Source organism: Ruditapes philippinarum, unplaced genomic scaffold (assembly GCF_026571515.1).
Source record: "Ruditapes philippinarum isolate M1 unplaced genomic scaffold, ASM2657151v2 ctg312_1_1_1_1, whole genome shotgun sequence".
NCBI lineage: Eukaryota > Metazoa > Mollusca > Bivalvia > Venerida > Veneridae > Ruditapes > Ruditapes philippinarum.
In genome coordinates this window covers 33,087-58,406 of record NW_026860715.1, presented here as the reverse complement: position 1 = coordinate 58,406, position 25,320 = coordinate 33,087, and the positions used below count along the sequence as shown (strand labels likewise).

General features: G+C 32.5%; 1 protein-coding gene across 6 annotated transcripts; it reads right to left on the bottom strand.

The window, feature by feature from the left end:
- Positions 1 to 213: 213 nt before the first annotated feature.
- On the bottom strand, positions 214 to 23,597 carry LOC132713153 (protein lin-9 homolog). 6 transcript variants are annotated; one of them, XM_060695627.1, is made up of 16 exons: positions 23,473 to 23,597; positions 16,900 to 16,935; positions 15,156 to 15,184; positions 14,412 to 14,510; positions 13,242 to 13,381; positions 12,318 to 12,443; positions 11,983 to 12,140; positions 10,128 to 10,261; positions 9,415 to 9,555; positions 7,273 to 7,374; positions 6,529 to 6,615; positions 4,918 to 5,043; positions 3,440 to 3,538; positions 2,660 to 2,746; positions 2,133 to 2,227; positions 214 to 912 (listed from the first exon to the last, which is right to left on the bottom strand). In XM_060695627.1, exons 1-16 carry the CDS (start codon positions 23,543 to 23,545, stop codon positions 807 to 809), a joined length of 1,638 nt encoding a protein of 545 aa, XP_060551610.1. In that variant the 5' UTR covers positions 23,546 to 23,597; the 3' UTR covers positions 214 to 806. The 6 variants fall into 6 exon arrangements, with proteins under 6 accessions (XP_060551610.1, XP_060551609.1, XP_060551611.1 ...); XM_060695626.1 differs by having other exon boundaries at positions 6,523 to 6,615; positions 23,473 to 23,594; XM_060695628.1 differs by having other exon boundaries at positions 6,535 to 6,615; positions 23,473 to 23,583.
- Between the last annotated feature and the right edge of the window lie 1,723 nt (positions 23,598 to 25,320).

Below are 25,320 nucleotides of genomic sequence, written 5' to 3'. Positions count from 1 at the left end.
TTCTTCGGACAATCTTTAAGGTGACCACCAAAGGAACTTTCCTGTGAAGTTTGGATGAAATTGGCTTAGCGGTTTATGAGGATATATCGTTTAAAGTTAAAATTTACAGACAGACGCAAGACAAACCGGATGAAAAGCAATCACAAAAGTACAAAACACCAAAAGTACTGGCTTAAAAAATCTCATTTTAAAATATACAAAAACAATATTATATATGTATGTTTCATTTATTATACACTTACAATAAAACTGTACATAAATTATATTTACAAATTATTATACAACATTATAACATTAAATTTTCCTATTTCAACAACTTTCAGAATTGTAATATCCTTAATTTAATTTCTTAATAACAAATAGCACCTGCATGTGGCTGTATTTTTAAATGACCAATTATCATATATGTATATGAGACTAGGCAAGTACATGTACTTTACAAAAATGAAAATTATACTAGATCTAATGTAACCATTAAGGTATTCTTGGGTCTCTCTAAATTATGAGGTTGAAAGAGCTTAGAAGATATCACCTGTTTTTCTTCAATTTCTTTTTCTCTTTTTAAATTATATTTTTGCACATACCATTTTGCTTATCAGTCAATTTCTTGCACATTTACCAGTTAACTATGTACAGAATTTTTTATATCATCTGCTTATAACTGCACATATGACATAACACATTATACAGATTTCATGGCATCACATGATGCATATTTTAACTGTCACATGACATGTCACATGACTGACAAAGTATAAGTCACATGACTATAGTTTCCAAAGTGTCACATGATACAGATCTGGGTGTCACGTGACATTAAAGTGTGTATTAGAGAAGGCGTGGAGGTTTCCCATCTGACTCAATCCACTCTGTACATGGTTAATATGAATCTCCACATTGTTCTTGAAAGAACTGAAATATAAATCAAAATTAAAATTTTAAAACAGAATCCTCAACATTCAAACGTTAACTTTATTATCATAGAGGTCATCGAAAATAGTGAATATGTTGCTATCATTCGCAGATGCAATTCGACCAATCATAAATTCTTACTTTCCCACCATTTGAACAATCAAACAAATCTTCCACAGCCACAAAAGGTTCTCTCGCATGCTTCTACTAAAGGTGTCCAGTTTTCTGTTAAGGAACAAAAGTGACTTTCTTGCTTCAATTATACAGTGGTGGAGGGAGAAAGTCACATACCGCTCTTTGCATTATTTCAGACACCAACAGGTACCAATGTCTTGGGTGGAATTTCAGTATATATCAGAAAGTGGGTAAGTGATTCTCAGTCAGTGATTTTAACCACACAGTAATGAAGACCCTAAAATGCACTTTATTTGTATCTCACAATTTACCATTCATTTACATACAATATTATATTTAACTTTATGTGATAAACATGTTTTTAAAATACAAAAGGTTTAATAATTTCATCTAAAAATCTAAAGACAGTCTTAACATACAAGATATTTGTAGATATTCAGCAACCTAAACTTCTAACTATTGGTATGTAGTGAGTCAAGTTTTTCTCTCGTTACAGTTATAAACAAAGTCAATTTGCTCTCTTGAAATAAATATATTATTTGCGACCAAGCAGTTGGTCGAGCATCAACTTAAATATGATTGCCTGCTTTACAGAATAATCCGTTTTAACTTCAATCTCAGGTATAGCATCAGATTTGAGACTTGGTGAAAACGAGAGCTAACAAGGCCAACACCACCCTCAAACTATTCTTAACTCTTGATAGCAAACCATCCAAGTGCAATGCAAAATTATCTAAGTTTTTAAAGGAGTATACTTCAGGAAAGGTCAAGATATCCGAAAGGCAAAAGTAAAGTGGACTTTTGATAGTGGCTCACAATCAAGATCCCAACGCCCCCGATGATATCTATGATGTTTCCATTGTTTATGGAATCCATGTTTGATTTCTACATTCACAAAGACATAATCTAGAGTATTTGGTTGATGCCCGACAATTATGACCCCCAATACATGTGTCAAGATTAATGTGACTACTTTCAGCGGCAAATGAGATACAAAGTTATGTTTAGAACTTGAACTAAAAGTTACACCCACTTTGTGTTGGGTAGGATAGATGCAATCGGTTTTCTATACATTTTGCACTTACTTTATATTATTTCCATCCAATTTTGACCTGACCTCTGTCAGAGTGTCTTGTAAGGATTTAAACTCAAAGGAATTCAACTCATTCTCTGAGAATGTCTGTAAAATCAAAGGCAAGATAAGAGAGTATGAAGTATAAAGCATATACATGCATAAGCACCATACAATGTTTATATTTTCTATGAAATCTAATCTAACAACTTTCTGTGCTTCTTAACGTAATACAATAGTGTAATCCTACTCAATAGAATATCAAAACTTATTTCCTATTGGAATAACAAATATTTTGAGTTTATTAATCCTAACAATGATAATTTTGATAATGTCTTGTCCAGGACTGTATATAACTTTTAACTTCCAGTAGTTCAATGGATACAGGTTCTTTCCAGGGGTTCACCACAAATTCAAGGGGTCCATCAATCTATGTAATTATTTTATATTGTATCAAAACAAGTTTTGTTAATATGAATACACAAAATAAAAACAAAAACACCCTTCTATAACAACAACAATTTACAACAATATTCCTACCTTTATCTGTAACATAAGAGATGTTAATTTTCCAATCAGCTCCATCAATGGTTCATTTTTGGCTAATCTTTTATTGTGGAACATATTCTGAAATAAATACAGGAAAACTTAAATCATATAACAAAATAACTACTGTATTGACAAGATTCAGAACAAAAGCACCACAAAGGTGGGGCAACATATGCTCAAATGTAAATTTGTTTGAGAAATCAAAAATAATTTTCCAATTAGGGTAGAGTCCCAATCAAGAAAATTGTCTCTTAATTATCCTTATGATACTATATGATTTCCAACATGGAGGAATTTTTACCCTAAGTGCATAATACATAAAACTTTTATGAAGGTCTCTACTAGGCAATGCTATAAGCCAAATAAGGAGGCTAAAAAGATAAGATGTGTTTTCCTGTACATTAGTCTAGTTAAAGCAAGTGACTCCCAAACACGGTAAATTTTGACCTTAGGTTCATGATTAGTATAACTTTAGTAGAACTCTACAAATAGATGCTGCATGCCAACTTGCAGGAACACTTCAAAGGATTGTTGTGTCCAAATATGAAGACAATTCATTAATTAACAATAAAGCAATAGCCACCTTGGTACATTTTTGGGACATTTTAAGTTAAAAGGGGGCATAATTCTGTTAAACTAACTATCAGAGTTATGAAACTTGATACAGACAGTTGTAAATTGTGATATGACTTTGATGTGCCAAGTTTCAAGATAATATCTCTACTGATTTCCAAGATGAACTATAGTTGGTGGGGATATAAATATACTTACATTTGTAATTTTGTTGACAAGATTAGCTGCCTCAGAATCAGCTTTGGCCTTGACCTCTGATGGCTGGTCTATAGGCTTCAACCCTTGCTCTGGTGCTATCTAGAAACACAAAGAACAAATAGTTAATAATAACCAATGGTTTTCTGTGTAGTATTATAGTATATTTATAGGTTTATCTGTCACATGACATTATCTCAGTTCTTTTTTAGACCAAAATGGCTTTCTTTGCATTAAAACTAGTATTACGCAGTAAAAATGAAACTTAAAATACTTTCAAGAAAACATTTTTTCTCTACAAACCCAAATTAACTGAATGAAGCCTGCCAAATTTATACAGAAGGCAAAGGCAGCAATAGGCGCCATTACATTAATCTTCTTTCTTGATTGGGTTTTACATTGCACCAACACGGTAGCAATCATATGGCGACTTCACAGCATTACAGGTGGAGGAAGACCTCAGGTGCCCTTCAGTGCATTTTTCAGGCACAAACAGGCATCTGAATAGAACCAAAGACATTCTGTAAGCCTGCTGAATAGCGTCCTCACATAGATGAAACCAAAGTCCCTGGCAAGATTTCAACTAACAGTAGTGAGGGGCAAGTAGTTTGAAGTCAACAACCTTAACCACTTGATATACAAACATGATACACTGATAAAAATATGACACCATCTTACATGTGCTAAATAAATTCTTCCGAGATAGACAATTACTGTAAAACACTTATTTTCGAGAGAACCTTATTTCGCGAATTTAAGGCAAAATGTCCAAAACAATTATTTCGCGTCAACATGAATTCGCGTCTTCCCGAAAAATGTGAAACCGGAAACCCGATGTTATTGGGATATTTTCTGTCCTGTCCGTTCACTAACTTTGCGTTGTTTATTTTGCGACGAAATTGAAATTAATCCATTAAGTTGGACAGATTTTCACATTAATTAGAACAATCTGTAGAAATACCATTAAAATTTTTTGAGACGCATTAATTTGTTTATACTTAATTCTAGTGCAAGTCACAGTTACCTTCCTTGACACAGGTAATATGCAGCGAAGAAGTGTTTTGCCAGTTCCTCAATAATACCAAATTGTTACAGGTAAATATTTCATACTAGTAATCTGTACGATATGTATATGCTGCAACACTTGAATAGCTACATGATGTAACTAGAACTGATTTCGATACTTTCCCGCAGATATATATCCATGTGTACACATTTTCGGATAGTGTTCATTTTTGGACAAGTGTATAGACAAAGTGAAATATTCGCGAGAAATATGAATTCGCGTCTAAGAAAACTCGCGAATATTAGCGAAAATAAATTTCTTGCGAATAATAAGTGTTTTACAGTATAATATATAGTTTCAAAGTCTTTATTCTGAAGATGAAAACTAACAATTTGGTAGAAAGGATATTATTTACTTTACATAATATGACCCAATATCTGCTATAATATGGGCCAAAAAAGAAACCGAGACTTACATCATGGCAATATTGCTGTACACCCACCAAATACTCGTTCAGGTCTTTATTTAAATTCTCAAGCTCTAGCACTATATTAGCATATTTCTTCTGGAACTCTGGAGGTATGGGCTGTTGGTATGATTTCTACAAAATATATACACAATAAATAATTATTTTAAGAAGATCTTAAACTTTCATTTAAAATTCCTAATCTGAAATGATCAGCAAGAGTAAAATAAAGACACATTATGCCTCAGAAACGAACAAATTTTTACTTCTTTAGAAATGGAAACACAAATTTTTACAACATTCAAATTAAAATAACAGTTTTAGAGCATGTTAGATGCTTGTTTCTCGAAGAAAGCAGCGCTAAATGTGGAATTATTCGTCAAGAAAGTAGCAAAATCTAAACAAAGTAGTATTTTGGAGTCCATACAAAATACTATATCACTGAAACTAGAGTAATTGCCAAAAAGAAACAGAATAAAAAGTGAGAACAGGAAAATGGCCAATGAGTTTTTTTTTTGGAAACTATAAAAGTACACCAGAAATGAAAAGCTTTTAAGAAATAAAAAAGCTGTCGGTAGGACAGCAACGCTCGACTATTCTTAGTGCTTGATAGTAAAAGAGCCTTGATAAAGTAAAATTTTCAAAGTTAACAAAAGGGCAAAATTTTTCTTTAAATCCATGTTACAGTTATAGGCAAGAGTCCTATTATGCTCTCAAAGTAGAGTATAAAATTTCAACTTGTATCAATGCCAGATATTAATAGAATATGAAAATAAGTCAATAGAATATGTAAATAAATGTAAATTCTACGGTGAAAAAGGGGTATTATTTTGTTAAAATGTATAATAGAGTTACCCCAGTGTCTACAGGTTGGGGTCATGATGGTAAACAAGTGTGCAAAGTTGCAAAGCTATATGTCAATGGACTTTGAAAATATTTGAACTATTACAAAAACTTTAACATAAATTCTAAGTCGAAAAGTTACCTCCTCCTGTCTACAGGTTGGGGTCATGATGGTGAACAAGTGTGCAAAGTTTCAAAGCCATATGTCAATGGACTTTGAAAATATTTGAACTTTTATTTAAACAAAAACTTTAACATAAGTGGTTACACCGACGCTTGGGTGACTACAATAGCTCTACTTATTCTTATCGAATAGTCGAGCTAAAAATAAAATCATTTTTTGGTCTTTAAAAACAGTATTTAAAAAGGCAGTTCACATTTCAGAACTTATGCTACAGTATCTTTAAGTGATGTGATTACAATCAACTGTCATATAGTGACATTCCAGACACTCAAAAAGGTTACAGGTTGCTGATGATAATCATATTTATTTACATCTTCATTGGAAGAGAAGTCCTAAATACTAGAACACAAAGAACATTTAGATGATTAAATTTGAGACAGCCTGATCTTGGTCAGCACTGCTTGCATGGGTAGAATCAGCCACCAACAGGCTAATTCTGAGCAAATATCACCGCTTTTTCTTCTGTCTCTAAAAATCTCAATACACCTTATATGAAATCTTACTGAATATGTTGCAATCAAAATAGTGCCCTCTGAAAATCTTTGATCTACAGAAAAAAGATGTACCAATAACATAAAAGAATTTACATTTACATGTACCCGTTTTTCTGCCTCCGTATTCATCTCCTTTAACTGTTTGATCCATTCCTTCTTTATATCTAATATCTTTGACAGACGTGTCTGTAAAATTATAAAACAATGCCTTCAATAACTTGGTGGTGGTGGTGTTGGTAGTTTTCACTCTGGATCATGGCAGTAAGCCACACTGAATTTACCAGAGCACAGTTCAGCAAACCGCATCGTTCCTGGGCAAGCTGTCAAGCAATTTACCAGTACTAGTTGCCTACACTTACGCAAGGAACTGATTACTTCTGTACATGCCAGAGCAGAGGTACAGTGCGATTGACTGTAGAAAGGATTTCATGATCAATTACAAGGAAAGTGACCTATGCTATTCAGGAATCGAACCCGATTTGCCCGATTCACAGTCCAACGCTCTACCTATTGAGCTAACTGGACGGCTTAAATAACTTTTTACCTTCTCTTTCCTTTATAACATTGAGCCTCCACATTTGTGTTTATTTATATGAAATATAAGTGATTACGTCTAGCCTTAGGCACTTACACATCAACAGAAAATATGTATTACTTGGAGAAAAAAGATAGAAAATTCTCTTTCTTTATAAGTAACAGCATTAAATGTAACTTTCGTAACCAATCAAAGGGAAGTAATTGTAAGATAAATGGTCAAAAATCCAATGTTACCTTTAAGTCAAAGACTTAACATTCTGAAATTTGTAATCAAAGAACCTGTTATAAGTTCATTCATATATTTACCACAAGAACAAGAAATTTGATGGGGAATCCACCATATGTTCCTCCTTCAATGCTCATCAATTGTCCTTTAAATGGGCTACCACTGAGTAATGGGTCATTGTCCTGGAAATGTAAGCAGATTATGTATGATACAAATTATAAGTTATAAAGATTTTGTCAGATAATGGCCGTATATAAACGGTTGTTTGGAAATATTAACTTGAGCCACTAGGGTATATAAATGGTTGTTTGGAAATATAACCCAAGTTGTCAGGTTAGGGTTATATTGCAAACAACTGTTATAATAAAGCCATATAACCTGTCAGGAATATTTATAACAAATTTTTATAATACAGCAAATTTCTTTTTTTGAAGAAGAAGAAAAAAGTGAGATTTCTTCATAAATTGACAGCAGCTGTGTATATTATTAGTTATAGATTTTTTTTGACAGGTTATATGGCCCTATATAAATGTTTTTTTGTAAATATAAGCCTAGCCGCTAGGCAAGTGTTATATTGTAAACAACAGTTTATATACGGCCATATAACCTGTCAGAAAAAAAACACTGTAAATGTACAGTATTATAAGAAAAAAATAAATAAACTGAAATACATGCTCCAACCTTTCCTTCTTGCTAATAAACACATATACAATAACAATTTAATAAAATATAAAGGCTGTTAGCTTCCAACATCTAAAAGAACTAATAGAAGGAGGGGCTTGCATTGCTACCCAAAATGTTGTGACCAAGTCTTTCGAAAATGTTTATAATATCTGATCAAATATCACTTTTAGGCAGTTGACATAACATTTGAATTTTACTGTTTTTTTTTTAAACATTCACTTGTTTCCTTTTCCCTCTGATTTATTAACTATGTTACCTAGTGTTTTGTACCATACTGTTTGCAAGTCACATTTTATTTTTTGTTTTTGTGTCAAGAATTTGAATAAAATAAAAAACTTATTAGAAGATAAAACAAGAGGGCCATGATGGCCCTGAAGTCGCTCACCTGTATATAGGCCCCCGGAGCGGGGCCAGTTTAAACCCCAGGGCTTTTATTTGAACAATCTTTGTAGGCACTTACTAGAAGATGTTTCATGCTTAATATCTAAACTCTAGCTATTCGGGTTTTTTCAAAGAAGATTTTTAAGTTTTTGCTATACACATATAAGGAAAATCAATGTCCCCCGGGGCGGGGCCAGTTTTGACCCAAGGGCTTTTATTTGAACAAACTTTGTAGACACTAACTAGAAGGTGTTTCATGCTTAGTATCTTAACTCTAGCTATTTGGGTTTATTTCAAAGAAGATTTTTAAGTTTTTGCTAAACACATAAAAGGAAAATCAATGACCCCCGGGGCGGGGCCAATTTTGACCCAAGGGCTCTTATTTGAACAAATTTGGTAGACACCCATTAGAACATATTTCATGCTAAATATCTTAGCACTAGCTCTTTGGATTCTTTAAAAGAAGATTTTTTAAGTTTTTACTATATGCATATAGGGAAAATCAATGACCCCCTGGGGCGGGGACAATTTTGACCCCAGGGCTTTTATTTGAACAAACTTGGTAGACACCCATTAGAAGATGTTTCATGTTAAATATCTTAGCTCTAGCTCTTTGGGTTCTTTAAAAGAAGATTTTTTAAGGTTTTACTATATGCATTTAGGGAAAACCAATGACCCCCTAGGGCGGGGCCAATTTTGACCCCAGGGCTTTTATTTGAACAAACTTAGTAGAAACTCAGTAGAAGATGTTTCATGCCAAATATCTAATCTCTAGCTCTGTGATTTTTTTTAAAAGAAGATATTTAAAGTTTTTTCTTTCGGTTGCCATGGCAACCAGAGTTCTGCATGGAATGGAATTCTTTGAACAACTTTGTTAAGGCTTCACACAAGGAACATCCCTGTGAAGTTTCATTATGATCTGCCTTATGGCTTCAGAGGAGATGTCGTTTTAAAAGTGGTCTTTTTAAAAGGAACATTCCTGTGAAGTTTGGATGAAATTGGCTTAGTGGTTTATGAGGAGATGTCATTTAAAGTAAAAGTTTACCGACGCCGGATGGACGCCAGACAAAAAGCGATCACAAAAGTTCACTCTGTCACTTTGTGACAGGTGAGCTAAAAATGCCCTAGACTGCGAAGGGCTTATTGACTATACAAACCAAAGAATATCCAGAAGTAAAGTTGTTAGGTATAAATCTGGGTGGAGACATTAGTGATCCATGCGTGCGATGTTGAACATTGCGGGGTCTTGCCTTCTGCTGGTATGCTGACAAAGGAATAGTCTCTACTGGTTCACTACTCTATGATGATAAACCGTGATAAATTTATATTATGTATAGTAAAAGAATGTGAAGAAATATAAAATGTCATATAACAGATACTTTGCTTGTAAATGGAATAACTCTTTCTCATTAATACTCCATTCTTTCTTTCAAATACCTTTAAATAAATAAAAGCTTATGCCCTATGGATATTTTTATGGTTATCAAATCTTTTTAGTTTGACTAATAATTATACAGATACAATGGTACAACAGATAATTTTCCAAAGGGTACTTGAATAGATTCTTGAAACGAAAAAAAATTCCTAAATCCCTAATAGGATTTGAACTAAATGCTGTTTTCGGCAAATCATTTTAAGTCAGCAATCTTAACCAGTTGTAGATGAAAGTTTCTGTTTATTACTTAAGTACATAGAAGTTATCTAGATTATCCATATCTAATACAGAACCTTTAACATTTGACAAAGTGGAACACAATTCTTTAGTGGCCATTAAATTGTATTTTGAGGGTAAGTGCAAAACAGCTGTAACTCCTATAACACAATGAAGGAGTTACATTAGTTTCACACCGATCCATTAATTTGAACTCACCCTGACTTCATAATCTGGTATAGAATGAGTGCCTAGTCCAGGTCTGTCAAAAGTTACTCTATATGTGTTATGTACTGTATCTAAGGCATCCACTACTCCAGTGAATAAACCATCCTGTGGTCTACGTAGGCGTGCTGAAACAAAAGTACTGACAGTTAAACACGCATTCTATTATATACTCAACCATTCTACTATGTATCAGCCTAAGATCTCCTTACTTTGTCCCTAACATTCAGTAGTTGAGTATTCATCTAGTCAACTTAACTGGAGCTTGCAACCTGTCTGTAACATTATAAATTTGAGGTCTCTACCAGTTTAACTGATATTATGCTCTGTAAGGCATTATTCTGTAATAAAACATGTTTATAAGGAGAGTTGACATAAGAAATGTCATCCATAAACTATAAGGAGTGTTGACATAAGAAATGACATCCATAAACTATAAGGAGAGTTGACATAAGAAATGACATCCATAAACCATAAGGAGTGTTGACATAAGAAATGACATCCATAAACTATAAGGAGAGTTGACATAAGAAATGACATCCATAAACTATAAGGAGAGTTGACATAAGAAATGACATCCATAAACTATAAGGAGTGTTGACATAAGAAATGTCATCCATAAACTATAAGGAGAGTTGACATAAGAAATGACATCCATAAACTATAAGGAGAGTTGACATAAGAAATGACATCCATAAACTATAAGGAGTGTTGACATAAGAAATGACATCCATAAACTATAAGGAGAGTTGACATAAGAAATGTCATCCATAAACTATAAGGAGAGTTGACATAAGAAATGACATCCATAAACTATAAGGAGAGTTGACAATAAGAAATGTCATCCATTAAACTATAAGGAGAGTTGACATAAGAAATGACATCCATAAACTATAAGGAGAGTTGACATAAGAAATGACATCCATAAACTATAAGGAGAGTTGACATAAGAAATGTCATCCATAAACTATAAGGAGAGTTGACATAAGAAATGACATCCATAAACTATAAGGAGAGTTGACATAAGAAATGACATCCATAAACTATAAGGAGTGTTGACATAAGAAATGACATCCATAAACTATAAGGAGAGTTGACATAAGAAATGTCATCCATAAACTATAAGGAGAGTTGACATAAGAAATGACATCCATAAACTATAAGGAGAGTTGACATAAGAAATGTCATCCATAAACTATAAGGAGAGTTGACATAAGAAATGACATCCATAAACTATAAGGAGAGTTGACATAAGAAATGACATCCATAAACCATAAGGAGTGTTGACATAAGAAATGACATCCATAAACCATAAGGAGAGTTGACATAAGAAATGACATCCATAAACCATAAGGAGAGTTGACATAAGAAATGACATCCATAAACCATAAGGAGAGTTGACATAAGAAATGACATCCATAAACCATAAGGAGAGTTGACATAAGGAATGACATCCATAAACCAAAAAATATCTGATGAACTACTTACTACTTTCATAATCATTTTCAGTGTTACTGGTGGAAAAAGACTCATAGTTAAAGGTACATCTCAGGGGAGTAGCCAGCTTTTTTCAACTTGTAGGCCCAAAGGGGGTCTGGGGGCTTTGCTGTTTTTATTGTATTTTTTGGGACTATTGAAAATGTCAATTTCTTGACCAACTTGTAGGCCTGGCCTACATGGCCTAATAGAAGCTAAGCCACTGCATCTGAATAGCACAAAAATGCACTTGGTTAAACCATCATTCACTTGTTTACTTTATCAAAATAAAACATTCCTCATAGGAACTCTACTTAAGTAAGAGCCGAGTGATAATTATACAGACACATAAATACCAAAACATTCGTTTAACCTGTGACTTTAGTTCCTATAACAAGATGGACTGGAACTTCCTCTGGCAAATCTTCATGAGATCCCACCTCGTTTATCTTACGTTGCTGCAGCAATCGGATTTTATGACGTTTAGTATGTAATGCTGCCCGCTCCTCCTCAAAGAAAGATGAAGAACACCTGAAATGATTTTTTTAAACAATGAAATACAAAATATTTACTTGTATAGCAGTATGTAATATAGATCTATCTGTAAGATCATAGAAATTGCAAAAAAATTGACCAGTGAAATTTTTATCAACTCAACTTTATGATTTTCAATAACCAGACAGATAATGGAGACTATTAAGTAATTACCTTCTAGGTTTGCCCATCAGTCTTCTAATTTTAGACCATTCAACACGCCTCATCTTCTTCAACTTCAGCTGTGGAAAAGACTCCTTCAAACACACTTGGAAATCATTTTCTCCTTGAAACAGAGGTCTGCAATACATGTATATACATATTTATTTTTGTTTTCTTTTTCTAAATACAAACAAAAAGGGATATGATCAATCCTAGAAATTCAGCTTATTTGATATTGTTAGAAAAAAAAACATGCAAAATAACTTAAAAGAGTCAATATGAGACAGTTTCAACCAAGCTTTCCAGACCATTTTGGACAGGGAGAATAATGTGGTTATTCCTAACAAAATTCAAAACCAAAGAACACTAAACTAGAGTCTATGTAAAATACCAGAGAATATATATCTTGACACAATCTGAACTTCAAGCAAAGGACAAGAATAATATCTTGTCAAAATTAATTGGGACGGGGCATAAAACATCCATAAAAGCACATTATGCCTCAGAAACAAATAAATTTTACTTCCTCAAAAAAGGCAAACATGAATTTTTATCATGTTTAAATAAATCATGTTTAAATAACAGTTTTAGAGAATGTTCACTACTTGTTACCTGATGAAAGTAACGCTAAATGCAAAATAACTTGTCATAAAAGTAGCAAAATGTAAACAAAGTAGTATTTTGACTTCCATACAAAATACCAATTCACTATAACTGTACTTATTGCCAAAAAGCAACAGGTGAAAAAATATAGTCTAAGTAATTAGCCAATAAATTAAGTAACTTTTTGGAAACTAAAAAGTACATCAGAATTAAAAAGCTTTTGAGAAACATATATAAAAGCATTTCTGAGTCATAATGGGCCTTTAATATTATCCTTGATTATTTAAATATGATGGTCGGAAAAAAAGAAATAAGTGAAACAGGATAACTTACTGGTCAAGATTTGAGTAGAACCATTCATAACACACCCATTTGTGGGCCTTCGGTAGCTTTAGTAGGTTACGTAACCTCACACCAATTATCTGCGCCACACGTTTGTCATTTCCTGTTGATACGTAGTTTCTAGAACTTGACTGAAAGCAACCAAATCAAGTCTTAGTACACATATTCACATATATAAATGCTGATTAATTCATAATATGTAATAATCAATACATTTTGCACTGCTCATTGCATATTGTAGTTATGTATTTTTTTACCTCTTTCAGATACGAACTAAGAATGCTGAGTGTAAATTCACATTACCCGGTAATTCATTTTAATGCATCTAAGAACCCCCCCCCCCAACACACACAAAAAAACCCCACTATATCTTAACTTGAAATTTACTACAAAGTCATTTGAATCAAAGAAATAAGCTACATGTATTTATGCTCTTATAACCTCATGAGTTAAAAAATTATTTGTTAAAATTTCAATAGCTGCCCTGATCTGATTAGCAATGAAGAGTCAGCATGACTGAGGTACATATATACAGATCTTACATCTGCAAGTTTATATCACAGACAACTGGAAATAAACACTCTCTGGTTGTTGGTATAACTGTTGCTAAATGAATTTATCAACAATTTAAAAAACTTAAATAGAAAGTTACAAGTAAGTTTAAGATCCATTACTTTGACTCAAAAGGATAATAACTGGTATTTGTGCATAATACTGTAACTTGGCTTCAAGCTTATTGCCTATAAATGGCCAAGTAATATTAAGATAACATGATAATTTACCCCTATTTCTTATAGGGGGTAATAACATACTGCCAATTCAGGACAAGCAAGAGCACAGCATGCAGTGTTGATGCTCGTCTGTTACCAAAAAATAAAAATCTAAGTTGAAGGCACATAACTCCCAAATTATTGCTTTCAGAATTATGCCCATTGTGTTATAAGCAAGAATTCCAAGTTTCATGCCGATAACTTTCAAAATGTATGAATAATGTGTACATTAAATTTTTTGCACAATGGTGACGACACTGACACTGCAGCAATCATACTCGACTTTTTTTATAGAAACAGACAAGCTAAATCATAGAATAACAGTGAGTCGATTCAGCACAAAAAAAAACACTGAGGTGATTCTGGACAAAAGATAAGATGATAATCTTACAGTTCTAGATTGTTTTCTTGGACTAGATTTGGCCGGAGAGGTGGAGGTATCCTCGTCATCATTGAAGAACCGCATGTTCCTCTTCCTTATACGAGATGGCTATATAATCAAATATACATATTCATTAATAAGCCGCGTCACGACAAAACCAACATAGTGGGTTTGAGACCAGCATGGATCCAGACCAGCCTGCGCATCGGCGCAGTCTGATCAGGATCCATGCTGTTCGCTATCAGTTTCTCTTCTTGTAATAGAGTTGGTAAGCAAACAGTAGAGATCCTGATCAGACTGCGCGGATGCGCAGGCTGGTCTGGATCCATGCTGGTCGCAAACCCACTATCTTGGTTTTGTCATGACGCGGCTCATTTATATGTCAATTTAGTGAATTAAAACAATGTGAAAACAACACAAAACTGTTTATATATACAAATGTACTTATTGTAATAAATTGAAAGATTAATTAATAAGGATTATATGTGAATAATATATTTATTTTCAGCACTATGGGAATGGATCAGAGTCTGTACAAAGAGTCTAATTTCAAGATGTGCAATTAGGTAAATTGATAAAGAAAAATAAAAGAACAACAAAAAAATATTTATTTGTAGCTCAGTTCTTGTATTTTGATATTAAACATACTTAAACTTTGAATGGACTGTTTTAAATTCAAAGCTGGGCAACTAATTCAAAATGCGTGTTACTAAAAGTAAGAAAATAGTAAAGTAAGAAATGTGTATAACTCACATGCCCTCTCTTGTTAGGAGAATTCAAACCTGTAAAAGAGAGAGAAAAAAAACTTTTTTTAAAGCAGCATGCCTTAAGTTAAGATTCATGGTTATTGTCATGAAATCTTTTTATAATGCATTATCATATTAAAAAAAGAAATATTTGTCAAGTGAACATGGAAAGAAATTTACACATTGCAAACAACATTTACATAAAAATGATTTTTAATCTAGAAGATAACTAACAAGAACTGTCGGAGGACAGTAAAGCTCGACTATTCGAAAATTTGTCACAAGGGTGTTTCATTGAGTATAATAATGCTTACCTATATGAATACATAAAATTGTCCGAAAAGGTACAAACTCTTCAAGTTTCAATACATTCCCTACAGTAGTTATGGAGATACAAGCTTACATACAAAAACTTAACCAAGATTTTCTAAGTCGAAAAAGGGGCATAATTATGAAATAAAACAATTCAGAGTTATGGGACTTGTACCAATCACCTTAGATAATCACAGAGACCAAGTGTGTGAAGTTTCAATCCATTCCCTTCAGTAGTTATGGAGATACCAGCTTACACACAAAAACTTAACCAAAAATTTCTAAGTCGAAAAAGGGGCATAATTATGTTAAAAAGCAAATCCGAGTTATGGGACTTGTGCCAATCATCTAAGATAATCAGAGAGAACAAGTGTGTGAAGTTTCAATCCATTCCCTTCAGTAGTTATGGAGATACCAGCTTACATGCAAAAACTTAACCAAGAATTTCTAAGTCAAAAAAGGGGCATAATTATGTAAAAAAGCAAATCAGAGTTATGGGACTTGTGCCAATTATCTTAGATAATCACAGAGAACAAGTGTGTGAAGTTTCAATCCATTCCCTTCAGTAGTTATGGAGATACCAGCTTACACGCAAAAACTTAACCAAGAATTTATAAGTCGAAAAAGGGGCATAATTATGAAATAAAACAATTCAGAGTTATGGGACTTGTGCCAATCATCTTAGATAATCACAGAGAACAAGTGTGTGAAGTTTCAATCCATTCCCTTCAGTAGTTATGGAGATACCAGCTTACATACAAAAACTTAACCAAGATTTTCTAATTCGAAAAAGGGGCATAATTATGAAATAAAACAATTCAGAGTTATGGGACTTGTGCCAATCATCTTAGATAATCACAGAGAACAAGTGTGTGAAGTTTCAATCCATTCCCTTCAGTAGTTATGGAGATACCAGCTTACATACAAAAACTTAACCACAGGGACGCCGACGCCGACAAATGGGTGACTGCATTAGCTCGATTATTCTGCGAATAGTCGAGCTAAAAATCTGTCAGAATATGCAAAGGTACATGTAGCCCTTAACTGTGTAAGTCACGCAGATATAGACATATTTTGATAAATACTGCAAAAAAATTCTTTAATTTAACTTGAAATTATTTCTTAAATTGGGAATATTTTTAATTTTTTTCAAATCTTTGAAATATTTTGGCTCATTTGGAGGCATGTTTGTATAAGATAGAAGGACCACCCATACATGTATCTTATTATAGCACAAGAACAAGAAAATCTACTTTGAAAACCATCTTGATTAGTAGTAAATATAATATAAATTATGTAAAAGCCACACAATTCAATCAATTACGAAACAATCAGAATAAGGTTTTGTATTTTACATGAAAATTATATAAAGACACCGTTGAAATCTGCCAGTAACTTATAATTACTAGTACTGATATACAAAAAAAATGTCTACGTACCCTCCTTCATACTAACTAGCACTTTTGCTGAATTACCTGAAAAATAATGGAATTACTAAATAATCACATAATAACAATTTCTAAATGTTACACAATGTTTCTGTCCTATACTAGCATGAATTACTGTACACCTGTAGGATGATTCTAGGTAGTGATGGCAGGACTAAAGGAAGTTTTCAACTCATAAACACAGGCCTATAAAAGGCCTCTTAAAATAAAGGTGTTATAATAATGGCCAAAGGCAAATGTTTTGCTTATTTCCAATTAACTGAAACTGCAATATTATCCCTTTACTTCATATATACGCGAAACAACGCACTTTCAACACCACCTCTTGTAGACCTCAAATAGTGAAAAAATGCCCTATTTAGGCCCAAAGACTGTTTTTGTTTAAGACATGTTGTTGTTTGGGGGGGTTTGAAGGGGGGCGGCAGTCCCCCTCATCACCAAGAAAATTTTGGACTTGTGAGAGGCTAAAAATGACCCCAGATCTATCATAAAGTAACGTGTTACTAATGCTGAAAAGCATTAGACTCTATCTTAATCCATTGAGAAGTTGCAGCACTTTGAAATCAATTTTGATGGAAAAAATCAACGCAAATAGTGATTTTTGGCAATTTTGAGATGTCCCCTCGTTGCAGTGGTAACAGGAAATTTAAGCCTGAGCATGTTGTTACAAAGGCAATGGTCCAGTCAACATGTGTGCCAAGTTTGATAAGTATTGAAGCAGTTTTTATAGTTTTATAGCAATTTGAACTTGTAACGGGAGACTTTACAATTAAAACAGCCATTTTTCACAAAATGCTCATGAGATAATGGGTTATAGAAATTTGCTTTAAAGGCACATTATGCCTAAGAAACAAATAAATTTTTGCCTCTTTAGAAAGGGCAGTCATGAATTTGATAATGTTTAGATTTGTATTTTTTTTTAATGCTGCAACATATGCTATCTATAAGTATAATAGTTATTAGATATCTAATATGAAAGTAGACATGGAAGTCTGTTAAAAAAAAAATCATCCATTTTCCACTTTTAAGGTGTCATTTGGTTTTCGTTTTCATGCACCGCTTCTGATTTCACTCGTTACACCTCAACAATTATTATAAAGTTGAGAGTATTCCGTAATCGGAATACCCTGCTCATTTGTGACTAGCTATAATGCAGGCATTGTTGCATACTGTTCCAGCAGGTCCAAAGGGTAACTTACAATCACCACTTCCGTTCATGAGAAGACTCAATCAAACCGAGCATATAACATTTTCAATTTTGTCGACTTGGCCACTCTCTAGTCTAGAGATAATTCTGTTTTTGAGAAATTCTATCGTAGATCTCTACCCGAGATCTGCTAAACAGGTCTAGTATTTCATGATATTTACGGACAGTCTGTAAATTTTTTGACGATCCATAATTTTACAGATTTTCTTATCTGTAATTATACAGACATTGACCTTTTCGAAAACCTAGCTAAACACCGTTTTCCGGTACGTTACCGTTTTAGCTCTGGGGAATTACACCAAATGAAGTACATAACACAGTTACTTGATATTTCTATTTTTCTATCATTATTTAACCGTTTAAGGTGAAAAAAATTGATGTTTTTGAAAATTATCAATATTCCTTTCATATCTATTGCAAAGTATTCAAAAAAATAAATTATTTATAATGAAAATCAATAAAATTCAAACAGACGTAGTGGAATCTTCCATAATAAATAAGGTTATTTTCTGCATAAACTTGTGTATTTACTTTATTTTTTGTATGGAATTATTCATACAATGATATTTAATTATTTACTTATAAAGAAATAACGGTTTTATTTCAATTTAAATTGAAAAAAGGCCGAAAACAACGAGTTCGCTATTACACTCCATTATGTGAATTCCCCAGAGCTATGTACAGAAAGTACCGGAAAACGGCGTTTAGCTAGGTTTTCGAATTCGTGAATAAAGTAAGAAAATAGTAGAAGTTGCATTAAAATTTAAAACTGCAGGTTGAAACGAATTTAGATAAGGTTACGTATTATATGAATAAATGTAACAGTATGGTAAGATTCAGAACAATTTGATGACTTTCAATTTTCACACCATTACCTTTGTAGCGAGCTCGACGAGCTGGCCCGAAGGGCCTGCTCGCAAAGGGAGCTTTACGGTAACGCGAGTACCTGCTAAGTGATGGTTTTGAAAACTTTCGTCCAAAGTACCGAATTGGACACATCGCAACCTTTCGAATTTAAAGATAACGATAAAAACTGAGGAATTCTGACTGAAAACGGATGTGTAGACTGGTCACCCGCGCACGTCTATGGGAACCATAATTGGACAGGGAACCAGAATAACGGAAGCTGTGTATAAAATATCGAATGATAAAATGAAAATCGAAGGCGCCATTTTGTTTGAAATCTGAAAAATAAAAACAATTTTTTGTCGAATTTTGTTGTGAAAACTATCCAGAATGAAAGAAAATGGTCTAACTAAGAAAATGAATCCGAACACCAATATCTTTTATTCAGTCATTAACGCTGTACTGTGAGTGTACAGACATTTAAAGTATTGTTTACGTGACGTCACAATGTAGCGCCAAACAGCACATGCAAAACAAACAAATCAAGTACGCTATTTTAATGTCGCAAACGTTTTAAGTTTTACATTTATTTCACTTTAAATAATCTTTATTTCGCTTGAAAAAACAGAGTGAAATAAAATAAACAAAGTTTTATCAACGTTTTCAAAACTCGTTCATTTAACGACAGGGGCGGAGCCATATTTTACACAGTACGTGTGACGTCACACGCACTCGTCACTGCATTTGAAACAAGAACTGTCGGAGGACAGTAACGCTCGACTATTCGAAAATTTGTCACAAGGGTGTTTCATTGAGTATAATAATGCTTACCTATATGAATACATAAAATTGTCCGAAAAGGTACAAACCCTTCAAGTTTCAATACATTCCCTTCAGTAATTATGGACTTACAAGCTTACACACAAAAACTTAACCAAGAATTTATAAATCAAAAAAGGGGCATAATTATGCAAAAAAGTAAATCAGAGTTATGGGACTTGTGCCAATCATCTTAAATAATAACAGACAACAAGAGTGTGAAGTTTCAATCCATTCCCTTCAATAGTTATGGAGATACCAGCTTACACACAAAAACTTAACCAAGAATTTCTAAGTCAAAAAAGGGGCATAATTATGCAAAAAAGCAAATCAGAGTTATGGGACTTGTGCCAATCATCTTAGATAATCACAGAGAACAAGTGTGTGAAGTTTCAATCCATAGGGAACGATCTGAGATCAGCATCGTATACGTCACTGATAAGAGACCTGTTCTAAAAATAGCCACATATCGATAACTTTCGGACAAGGAAACTGGTTAATCTACATGTAGATTATACAACATGTAATGGTTACGAATACTTTTATTCACATTTCTCTCAATGGAAATGATGTTCCTGGAGTTAAACTTGCGTAAAGCATGATTGAGATGGTTTAAAACCATCAGGAAAATAAAGATGATAGGCAATACTTTCTCTGCATGTCAATTTGAGAAAAATGCCGGCGCTTGGCAATTTGTTTTTGTTTCACTGTTTATCAAAATTAGAAATGGTGATATGATATGGTATGATTTTAAGAAATTGGGAGTAAAAATGAAAAAGTATCTTTCTGTACCAGATTTACCGTACAAAATTGTGTTTATATGTAAAATACGCAGATTGGAGAAGTCATGAATCTATCCACCAAAGTGCTACGAGTATTAGATTTATGACTATAATATCTTAAATTAATTCTTTAATAATTTTAGAATACGCAAAACTCTGCATTTTTCCTATTTTACCTAATAAAAAATGCCGATTCTAGTAGTTACTTTATCAGAAATAATGTATACCTACATGCATGCTTGCATGTATATTTAAACTGAATTGACAATTGAGGTCCGTGATTTAACATACATTGTTTACGTATAGACAATGAAATACATTTGTTTTTTATTTTATGTCTCACACAAAATATTTGTTGTTTAAATCATCGCCAATTTAGAATTACTGGTGCATTTTGTAAACTTCGCCTCATCAATCAAAAGAGTCAAACTTTTTTCTGCCTGATTGTCAAAAACCGTTTTATTGACAAATATAGAGGCCAGAGCAGATTGTGACATATGTTTAAATTTAACTTTTCAAAAGTACAGTGTGTAGTTGTCCATTTTCTATTACACTAAATTCCATTTCCGACTTGTTTGCATTCTACAATTTCTTAAAATATTGCATGTAAACAAAGTAAATATACGCTGATTAACATCATGTATCATGTGAACTCCCTAATCCCTTGTCCGAAAGTCAGTACAGGTGATTTAGTGGTGATAAGGTAAAATCTATTTTTAGAACAGTGTTACCTTCAGATCGAAGGCTATTCCCTTCAGTAGTTATGGAGATACCAGCTTACATACAAAAACTTAACCAAGAATTTCTAAGTCGAAAAAGGGGCATAATTATGTAAAAAAGCAAATCAGAGTTATGGGACTTGTGCCAATCATCTTAGATAATCACAGAGAACAAGTGTGTGAAGTTTCAATCCCAATTCCCTTCAGTAGTTATGGAGATACCAGCTTACATACAAAAACTTAACCACAGGGACGCCGACAAATGGGTGACTGCATTAGCTCGATTATTCTGCGAATAGTCGAGCTAATAAAAATGAGCGATTATTTCATACTATTTCATGTAAAAAGTACACCGAGCTCGCTTTGAGGCTTTGCCTTTTTCATATTATAATTCAGAAAAAAATAACAATCACCTGAAAATAATTTATAGACTATGTCTATATTTTTATATAACCACATTGGCGAATGCTTTTTAATAACAGGTCTTTATTATTTTTAAAAGAAGAGATTGATCTAAATTAAATTTCTTACTTTCTTCCGAATCGTCCGCCATTTTCTTGAAATTAATCAAAACGTGTTTCCCATGTTGAAGAGCGATAGGAGCAGATTAAAAACTAGTATACGGTAGTGGGGTGGATTGGGTAGCTTGTAGTTTGGGATTTTTTTTGAACACCTCTTGCAAAGGACTGTTTAATTGCCATTAAAGTGAAATAAGAAGAAAAAGGAAGGAGAAGAATGATTCACATGTCATAACATGGTAATGTAACGATTCACCACACTAACGATTCGCCACATAACGATTCGACACAGAGTAATAACGATTCGCCACAGTTAAATAACGATTCGCCACGTGTTCAAATACAAATTTTTTTTCACATCTGTTTTCAAACTGTTGATGGAAAACTTTTTTCCATTTTATATTTCATTTGTTAATTACATAAATTAATTACACTAAATACACATTTTATTGAATAAAAACACACGAAAACCAAATATTTTATTAACAAAATTACATAACACATTTTATAACTTCGTTATTTATATAAACTGGAAAAATATACGTGTACGTATATTTAGTTTGTCTTGTAATTTGTCTTTGAATTTCTGAATATATTTAAATGCCATTATGTTTGTAATGTTTTGTACACGGACAATCTTTAAATATGACATTTTTCAAATGGATAAGTCATGCCTTCTACTACCTTTAAGGTCTTTTCTAGTAGATGTTTTCATTGCCTACTTAAGTTATAGCCATACCTACAATTAGAAGAACTTCTTACGAATACAAACAGAACGTGTAAAGCGCATTACAACATAAATATTACTATTGCGAACTTTTGGAAGGAATTTGAAATTGACCATCTTTTGAATTTCATGAAAAAAAATCTTGAAAGATTTTTCCAGCATTCTAAAGGATTAACCTGGGACATACGAGAACATTTTACATGTATTTTCCAGCATTAACTTATATATGTTATAACTGAGGGCCTCTAAACCTGAGTTTTATTTTCCATAACCTGGAATTCTAAGATTTATACTGGTTTAGGGATGTATATTTGTGAATATTTATATATCTATCTATCCCTGACTGTTTTGATAGGTAAAAAATTTAAATATTTAAAAAACTTTCTAAAGCAACGGTAGTTAATTGGGGTGTCTAACAGTTTAAATAAAATACGGAGTAAAAAGTACATTGTAGAAGGCGTTTGCTCGCTATATATTGAGATCCAGTATTTTATAACAATGTAATAGCTTAAATATCATACTTAAGAGAATACATAAAGGAAGACACAAAATGATATATATTCAAGATCAAGATTTGATTTTCTTGCAGTGCAATCTACATGTATCTATATCTTAAGTTTTACTAGGACCTCACCAATAATTTTGAGCTATACTTTTATTGTGAACATTTGTTCCAAAATATATCAAATGAATGACCAGACAGACAGACTAACAGACAGACAGACGGACGGACGGACGGACGGATGGAGTCCATTTCTGTATTCCCCTTTTTTCTTCGTAAAGGCGGAAGACAATAAAACTGATGTCTTGGAAAAGCTTTCCGTCGTATGAATATATTCTATATTCAAATAAAGTTCACACAATTATTATAGTAAATGTATTTTATTTGATAACGCATTAATAAGTTGATTTCGGTAATTAAACATGAATTTTGGTCGTACTTTACCTACATGTTTGTTTACTTCCGGTAAGTCCGTTTTGTATTTTCGGATTGTGAAATAACTATTTTTAATTACCATTTGCTAAAATATTCCAATTAAAATTAGTACAGCTTTCAAATAAAAACTTAGCTATAGGTAGTTGAGTTGTTAAAGGCGACTAACATCTTATCTCAATGGGTATACATGTATAATGCTGTGCACTACTTCCGGTTTCGATTTCATAGGCTTAGGCACACAGAAAATACCAGAATATTAATAAACAAGAAAAATATTATAAAAATTCGTATGTAATATAGGTACGATTGCATACTAACTTCTGTGAATACTTTTTATGCTTGCTGCATGAAAGGTGTAATTTATAATGAACAAACATATCATCAGATATTTATATTTATTTTTAGATTCATTAAATAATTATCAAATTATCAATAAACTACATGAGTTTAAGACAAAATTAGAATCTTCATCTACAAATGAGGAAATTGACTCAAGTTTACAAGATTTTTATTGTATTATTGATGAAGTATGTTCACCACTGTTTAAAAAGAAAATTTTTCAAAAAAATGTTAAAGTTACAGATACTCAAGATAAAAAAATATGGTATGATAGTGACTGTAAACAAAAACAAGTTGCGTTTTATAGAAGTTTAAATGATTTTAGAAAAAATAAATGTGATGAATCCAGAAAAAATATGGTGAGTGCTAGAAGCGAGTATAAAAGTATATTGAGAAAAAAGAAATATATATATGATTGTGACCAAACAAAGAAATTAGAAAATTTGAGATTTATTAATGCAAAGGCCTATTGGAATTTGTTAAAAAGTACAGATTTAAATAATAATAAATCAAATACATTGACAGCTGATAACTTTGTACAATATTTTAAAGCTATCAATGATCCGGACTCTGTATTTTTTCAGCCAGACGAGGACATTTTATATTTTAATGAACGTTATTTGAATAATGAACTCCAGTGTATGTTCTCAGAATTAAATGTTGAATTGTCGTATTTAGAAATAGTGAAAGCATGTAGAGAATTAAATATAGTTAAATCTGCAGGCCCAGATTATGTTTTAACTGAATTTTTTAAGTACGGTTCGCAGAATGATATATTTGTTAAAGGAGTATTTTTATTGTTTAATAAGTTATTTTCTACATGTTATTTTCCAGAGGTCTGGACAGAATGGTTTATTATTCCATTGCATAAAAAAGGAGACGTTAATGAAGTTGGAAATTATAGAGGAATTACTTTACTTAGTACATTTGGGAAATTATTTTAAAAGTGTTAAATAACAGACTATGTAACTGGGCTGAAAATTATAATGTTTATATTGAGGCACAGGCAGGCTTTAGAAAACACATGGGAACCATTGATAATATTTTTGTTCTAAATGGTATTATAAATCATCTATTAAATTTAAATAAAAAGTTATATGTTGCATTTGTGGATTTTACAAAAGCCTTTGATTATGTTGTTAGAGACATTCTGTGGTTTAAATTGATTAAATTGGGAGTGAGAGAGAAATATTTTAAATATTTTACAATCCATGTATAAGAGCATTAAGTCACGTGTTAAATATGATAATAATGTTAGTGAAGATTTTGTTTGTATGCTTGGGGTACGTCAAGGGGAATGTTTATCACCTTTTTTATTTTCCATGTATTTGAATGACATTGAGGAACATTTCTCTATAAATGGATTCGAAGGAGTTGAGTTAGGTTGTTTAAAAATATTTCTACTGCTTTATGCAGATGATATTGTAATTCTTTCCGAATCAGAGTCAGGTTTACAGAAAGGTTTAGATTTGTTAGATATTTATTGACTAGATGGAAATTAACAGTAAACGTGAATAA

Bases quoted from the DNA above. Each gene is read 5' to 3' on its own strand.
- LOC132713153 (XM_060695626.1), bottom strand. From the start codon at position 23,545: ATGGTAATTAAAAATAGTTATTTCACAATCCGAAAATACAAAACGGAC. The intron at 12,444-13,241 runs GTAAGTTATCCT...CATGTATTGCAG, and splicing joins TTCTACTCAAATCTTGACCA to ACCTCTGTTTCAAGGAGAAA. The intron at 10,262-11,982 runs GTTAAACGAATG...CTTTTGTTTCAG, and splicing joins TATAGGAACTAAAGTCACAG to CACGCCTACGTAGACCACAG.